Source organism: Apium graveolens, chromosome 4, assembly GCF_009905375.1.
Source record: "Apium graveolens cultivar Ventura chromosome 4, ASM990537v1, whole genome shotgun sequence".
NCBI lineage: Eukaryota > Viridiplantae > Streptophyta > Magnoliopsida > Apiales > Apiaceae > Apium > Apium graveolens.
Window position 1 is genome coordinate 108,860,646 of NC_133650.1, and position 7,984 is coordinate 108,868,629.

A 7,984-nucleotide genomic window follows, 5' to 3' on the forward strand; every position below is an offset into this window, starting at 1 on the left:
GAGTGAGAATCGGACGACATAAATCTATGTCGACGGAAAATTAGTTGCTAGTGGCAACACAGTTGGGTACAAGAAGCTACACAGGCTCAAAAAAGGAGTGATTGAGGGGTACAGTGTGAAAATCAGGATTACAAATTTCAGGGGAATTCCTCTGATATCTTCAGTTGGTCTGCATTTTGATCCCTTTTGGAATCCAAATCAGAAATCAGGGCAATCATGAAGTCATTATAAAAGAAATCAGTGCACATCATTGTTTGTTTACGAATTTTTATATGATACTAAGTAAGCCATGCCAGATCTGAATACAAACATATAGAAACAAATTCACTGCACTTACACATGCAAAGATGTACACTGCACATACACATACATAGAAACATATAATAGTAACAGTCTATAGAGAAAATATAAACACAGAGAAACTAAGCCATCTTTCATTAATATTAAGTGCCACTCACAAGATATATCAAATTAACACCTCAATATATGAGGAAAATACAATGCTTATCTTTTTTACAAGCTAATCTAACCCTGAAAAAAATCTATGGGTCTTCTTGGGTTAGAGTTATCGAAGAGAGATATCCATAACCGAATTCCAAAAAAAACTAATATGATCGACAGCTTTTAACTCAAACCAAAACAAAGAAAGATGTTAAAAAAAGAGAATCAACAGAGAATTAGCATATTTGATAATGATGTAGCTACTTCGTATTGACCATTTTTCTCGTTCAACAAACGGTAACCATGAGCATCCTTAAATTTGCACGCCATAAAAGAAGAAAAAAAAATAAGAGTTTAACATCTGAGCATCGAAGTCAAGGACTGAAAAACTACTTCTTCACAAGGAATGGTGAGTCACATATCATGCACAAACCCGCATAAACTACAAAAAAACGAGTACCCTCGAGTACAATCAAACCAAATAATTTCACTGATTCATTTCAGAGGCACATACATGATTCATCACATAATTCATTAAAGTAAGCATAAATCAAACTAAACACAGTACCTTATTTTGGTCAGTTAAGCCACTTTGATTTTTTGAAAGAATCTGATTATAGGAATCAATAAATTTGGCCACTTTTTCATTGATTGTACACCAGCGATTACACAACGAATTTGTCGTTCGATCACTTGAAAGACCTTCTTTATTTTCATTATAGTACCTCCAAATCCTATCCCAATGACACGAATGAGTTTGATTATTCCCTTGAATCGGATCCATACTAATATCTAACCAAGCAGAAATCAACAACATATCATCTTCGATCAAGAAATTCTTCGACCTCCTTCCCTTTTTCGATTTTACAGCTTCTTGTTGGTTTTGACTTTGGGTTTGTGGGGGTGGTTGAGAAAATACGAATTTCTCGAATGAACCATCGTTCAGTAAAGATGTGAATGAACCATCCGTATTCTATCAAAAGAGTACACAAGATGTTGAGGAATTAAAAAAATATCCACAAATCCCCCAATTTCTAAGAACTAGAACCCTAGTTATATATATATATGTGTGTGTGTGTGTGTGTACGCTCAATCAGTGACAATAATTTTAAAACTAACAGATAATGATAAATCAAATGATAGACAGAAGAATCCAATAACCCTAATTGAAGAAAAAATAATAAATTAAATTTGAGACATACCTTTGCAGGAGAAAATGATAGCGCGCGGGAAAGAAAGATGAAACTGCAGGAAATGGAGAATTAAGCGGGAGATGAGATGGATTGATATTTGATATAGAGAAGGGATAGATAATTAATAGACATAGAAGAAGAATAGAGAATATGTATAATTTTAACTAACAAATCTGCAGCGTTGGAGAGGATAAATGTTTGGAGAATAACTAAATAATGCCACATAAGCAAATATAATTAAGAGCTCTCCTGGAGATGCTTTTAAGAAGTTAGGTGAGTGGGGGTTAAACTCTTGTCATGTTACATAGTACAGAGTACAATACAAGGAAGCCTAAATCTCCGAGGACTGAGTTCGTTATTTTACAAGTGTTCATCTGCTTTACTCATTGGTTAAAATCTCATTCATTTGCTTTTCACCATGTAATGGAATGTGGACGATTTTGATGTGTAGAAAAATCATTAATATCAATTGCCACCATACAAAATGAAGGGCTTCAAGCAATTCTAGCATTGGTTTTATCTTCAAAAAAAAGATAATTACAAAGTGCATAAGTTAAAAGACTTAAAACTATCTTAGAGCATCTCCCATGAAATGCACATATTAGCTATAATATCTACGTGATAATTTTTATTTTGAAATTATACCTGATATGTCAAAATAGAATTATTATTAGGTAAATTTTTAGAAATATTTTAAATGAAAAGCTATTATCTATATTAAATTCATGTCAATACAATCTCCGCTTTAGGTATACATATATATAACAACAGGTGTACATATATATAAATATTTTTAACCGTGTACATATATATAAACATTTACAATTTAATATTTATAGTATATATATGATTATATATATATATAATATAATGTATTTTACCAGAAAAATATAAGTTTTCTTCTAGTATTAACCAAATTTATATTACTTATATAAAATTTACTATCAAACTAAATAATAAAAATGTTAGCAAATTTTTGAAATATATAAGCAAATGTTTAATAACTAATTTTTTCACACGTTTAAATATTACAATAATACCATTAAATATATTTTTATGAATTGTATAATTTATTTTTACTTGTATTAAATAAAAAATAATCAATATTTTATTATTATTTATTTCACAATCTTTTATATCAAAAGATAGCCATTAAAAATATTGGTGTTGAAATTTAAATTAACAAATTTAAATTATTTTTTCAAATATGACTAATTATTATAACTAATAATATTAAAACATAATTAATATCTATTTTATATGGTTTTGATTCCGGATTTATGGATTGGATTCAGTTATACTTAATAATATTAAAGCATAATTTCTTACGGTTAAACAAATTTTAGATAATATCTATTTTATATGATTTTTGCTAATGATTATAACTACATTGATTAGGTTATCTTAGAAAAGGGTAAGGATATTCTTAAAGTAACAATGAGATTTTTTCTAACAAAATCATAAAATATAAGGTTAAATTAATTTTAAAATGAAGCAAATTAAATTAGTCTTATTTTAAAAGTATACTTTAGTATAAACCTATAATTTATAGATAATATGTAATTATTAATTTAAATAATATATATATATATATGATATATATATATATTTTAATAAAAAATATTACCTTCTAAATTTAGCGAATAATTAATTATATTAAAGATTATATTAAATGGTTCGAGTCATGACTATAAAAAATTATTAAATAATCGAGATTATTAATTTATCGAGATTTAATTGTAATGAAATTTGTTTGACAATAAAAGTTAAATATATGCAACTTTTTTTTAAGAAATGATCAAAATTAGTTTTTATTTTATTTTCCTTTTATGATTTTACCATCCTTTCAAAACATTTGAAAAGTTTAATTTTACAACAAATATCACAATTCAATTTCCTTTTTTATTTTTCTGGAAAATAATTGATTTCAGTTGCTTTTGATTTAAACACAATTGTTAAATAAATGTATCACAAAGATTATTTAGTCACTATTTCTTTAAGTTGTACTTTTTGTCGAGTTAAGTTGTAAATATGATAATAATTTTGTAAAATATATTTTTATAATTATATTTTTGAAGATAATATTTTTATTATTTTTAAAGTAAGATATTTTTGCAAAAAAAATATTTCCATTTTTCTCTCTATATATTTTCTTAATAAGAAATTTTATCAAATATATATATATTTTTAAATTTATTTTAAAATACATGATTAAAATTGAAGTTGTATAGAAAATTACATGTTATTCAAAATAATATATGAAATTACAAATGTTATATTTAATGTTACATATAAGATTGTTACGTTTTTTTTAGAATTCTCCATCTTGAATATTTTCAAAAAAATCATATTCTTTTTTGCCTTTTTAAGAAAATTAAGTAAAAGAAAGAAAATATCAGGTGACTATGCAAATGCAAGCAATATACACAAAAATAGATACTCTGAAGTTCGATATTTGATATCCAAACGCCTCTAATTTATTTTTGCAACATTCATTGTATCTATCTGTCTCTATTTCCATGCAAATTAAATCCTCGCCACTTTCAAATTCACACTTACAATGGACTTCATCAAAAACCTATCATTTTTTCTCATCATATAAGCAATTTAAGCCCCTTTGTTTTTCATTAAAAGCTTCTTCTTTTGATTTCCAAGACCCAAAACTTTCAATTCCGGCACGACTTCCGGTCACTATACGCCGCTCCGGCAGTGTTTTTCAGTATTCTTGGGATGGTAATGAGTTAAAGTTGGTATCTTTAGATAAAAGATCCAAACTTTCTACTTCTTTTGATGATTTTGAAGATGGGTTTCAAAGATTCTTTGAATTTTGTAGCTTGCCTGTTAGAAACTTTTTCTTGCCCAGAGAAATTAGTGGGAATTATGTGGAATATGTGAAATGGAAGTTTTTGCATAGAGTTTTTAGCTCTGCTCTTCAAGTTCTTGCTACTCAGGTTTTAATCTTTTTGGTTTTTGTGGTTAATAATCTTGATTTCTTGATTTTTAATTTGGTTTTCGGAAATTCGGGTTTTTTTTTCATTTAAAGTTTTGTTCTTTAATGAATGTTTTTTTTATTTTGGTTGTTGGCAAATTGTAATGTGATAATTATTGTGGTTATGAATTGGTTTTGATAGGCAATGTTTAGGGCTATTGGAATTGGGTATGCGCATTCGCTTCCTTCTGCTGCGGCCCTGAATTGGGTTTTGAAAGATGGCCTTGGGCGCCTTAGTAGGTGTATTTACACTGCTTGTTTAGCTTCAGCATTTGATACTAATCTTAAGGTATGCATAGAGCAGTTGTTGGTGATTGAAGAAATGTAAAGCATATTTCTGTGGAATATTGTTATAGAATATCGTGTTTAGAGTTTTATTGAATTCTTTCTTATGCACTGTTTTTGTTTGAAGCGAGTTAGGTTCTCTACCTCGGTTGTGTTCAGTTTGAGCGTTGGCCTTGAGTTGTTGACTCCTGCATTTCCTCAGTACTTCCTTCTTCTTGCATCTATCGCCAACATTGCAAAGCAAATAAGCCTTGCATGCTACCTAGCGACTAGTGTAAGTTCTGGATGATAGTGATTGCTTTATTCTAAAAAGAACATCAAAACATGATAGGATATACAAACTTTCAACTGCTGGAGTTATTTTGATACCTCTTGTGTTTAGTACACCTTGGACAAAACCGTTTTCCTTAACATGTAGTTTTTTATTGTGTTTCTGAGATTATGTCATCTCTGTTCCCTGGTTAATTTTCTAATATTAATAATAGTAGTGATGATTTATTTCGTTTTTTGCAACTTAAAATAACTGTGGATTGTAATTTGAATCACTTCTATCAGTTGAAATGGTTCCATTTCACATCTAAGAAGTGTTTCTAGTATTTCTGAACTTTGTGTTTTACTATTTAGTTATTATAATTGCCTTATTTTAGGTGCTGTGTTTGTTTTAACTGATCCTTGTCAATGATTTACCAAATTACTAAGTTATTTGAGAGTTATATGATGAGTTTGGAAAACAATCTTTTCTTTAAATTCATGTATTCAGTTCCACATCCTAATCTAAAGGTCTAAAATCTTTCAAATTGTGTGCAGTCTGCTGTTCATCGAAGCTTTGCAATAGCAGATAATCTTGGCGAAGTTTCTGCAAAGGCACAGGTAGTGTAACTTTCTTTATATAAATGCCCTTTTTATCATTCTCGTATACAATTTCTTGGAATTAAATTATGATTTTCGTTTCAGATTCAATCCGTGTCATTCGACAATCTTGGTCTTTTGCTAGCTGCATCCTTGAATATGTTGTTTAAAAATAGGCCCAGGTCTCAGTTCTCACTCTTTTCTACTTTTCAGTCCTGATATCATCCCAAATTGCTCAAGTCCCTTATAATCTATTAACTCCCCCTCCCCCATAAAAATTAAGAAAGAATTGGTATTTGTTAGGAACATATTGTTTCTATCTTTGCTGCAGCATACTAATATATTAAGTCTTTGTCTATCTTGAATTGAAAAAATACATTTGTGTTGCATGTTTATCCTTGTTATGCTACCACTGCACTTGTAAGTACTTATTGTCTGCAATGGTTATGTGAAGAAGGTCTTGTTAACTGATTTGATTTTGGGAACATTTTTCTAATGTCTCTCAACCTCGACGTTGTGAAAGATTGCAAGCAGGTTTACCATTTGCTATATACCCAGTATTCACAGCAGTTGACCTTTTTGGAATTTATCAAGGGCTGAAGCATGTCCACCTACAAACCTTGACTAAGGTTGGTCTCATGCTTATTCACTGTATTACCATGTCTCTGCTGTCCTGATCTCATATGTACGGTTCAATTGTTAGTATTTATGACACTAATAATCACTAATTTCCCCTTGCTAAATTTTAGGATAGACTTGAGATTATATTAGATACATGGATTGAGGTTGGTTATATCCCATCACCCGCAGAAGTAAGCAATGCTGAAGGAATTGATTTCCTGTCTAGTAGAGGTGAAGTTTTGTTTTCCTGTGTGTGTTGTATCAAAGTTGTTGTATTTTTTATACATCAAAATTGGATCAGCTTTTTACTTAGATTTGCATCAGGCGGGGAACTGTGGCGCATTAGAATCGGCTGCTTAAATACCAAGAGTCAGATACCAATGCTGTCCATGATGACCATACAATCTTTACAGAATGAAGATTTATACTTTATATGTATGGAGATATCCCATCAAATGTTGTCAAGGAAAGATCATGTAAGTATATAGCAAAAACTCTTTTTTGTGTTGCTACAGTGTCTGACAAGGTCTCAGAGCTCTCCTAATTTAATTTTGTGCTGCCAACATAACAGCTCGGTATACTGCTTTGTCTACGAGAAGGGGCACAGACAGCAGATGTTATCCTGGGTTTATTGCAGGTATAGCATGATGTTTGTTTTTCTCATCTCTTGTCCTTTTTTCATGCAACAATGGCAGAGGCTTGTGACGAACCGTGGGAAACATGCTAAAGAGCACAACCTTTTATTTTAACACGTTATGCTGATCAGTAACTTTCTGCTGTACTTTTGTTTGTGTAGGCATGTTATATCCGCAAGAGACTCCTACGTAGTGCAACCAAATGGGAGTCTATATTAGAAGCTTGCCACAAATCAGATTTAGTACTCAGTGACTGGTTTGGGCTAGTAGAAGACAGCAAACAATCAGCACTTGCAGATTTCAACTTGTTGAGTGAAAAAATATTGGAAGTAGGGTGGGCTAGCAAGAACATTTTATTGAGCACAAAGGAGCAGGCTCGCTACAGTTTTGTAAATGACAGGGATAGGTGATGTCATACTAGCTTGTTGGGCTCCTAAGGAGGTTAACCAAATTTTGATTTATGATGTGCGTTTATCTAATGGTCATATGTACTAGATCATGCAATACCACCATAGTTAGAGACTTGGAGTAAATCAGTGGAAATGGGTAATATAAGCATAGTTTTGTGATTACTTCAATTTTTTGTACACATATCCCTTCTTATTATACAGAGTACTGGTTACATGGTCTTCGGAGATAGGTTGAGTAAATAAAAACCGAAACCGATCCGAAAAACCGACCGAAAGAAATCGAAACCTACGAAAACCGAAAAAAACTGTAACCGAATCGATGGAATGGTTTGGTAACGGTTTCGGTTTAACCTTTATAACCGAACTGAAAAACAGAACCATCTATTTAATATTATTAATAATTATACATAATAAAAATAAAAAATATTTTATATATGCAGAGCCTAACAAATATATTTTAAACCTGACAAGTTGGTTGTTGCTGACAAGTTGGTTTGTTGCTAACTTTTCTTTCATACATTATATATTTAAATAGTTAATTTATATTTCTTAAGTTTTAGA

General features: G+C 30.4%; 1 protein-coding gene across 1 annotated transcript; it reads left to right on the forward strand.

Moving 5' to 3' along the window:
• Window positions 1–4,101: 4,101 nt before the first annotated feature.
• On the forward strand, window positions 4,102–7,585 carry LOC141718897 (protein root UVB sensitive 4). The gene is made up of 10 exons (XM_074521271.1): window positions 4,102–4,585; window positions 4,766–4,912; window positions 5,036–5,182; window positions 5,716–5,778; window positions 5,863–5,939; window positions 6,281–6,386; window positions 6,507–6,609; window positions 6,703–6,854; window positions 6,950–7,015; window positions 7,175–7,585. Exons 1-10 carry the CDS (start codon window positions 4,154–4,156, stop codon window positions 7,421–7,423), a joined length of 1,542 nt encoding a protein of 513 aa, XP_074377372.1. The 5' UTR covers window positions 4,102–4,153; the 3' UTR covers window positions 7,424–7,585.
• Window positions 7,586–7,984: the final 399 nt, after the last annotated feature.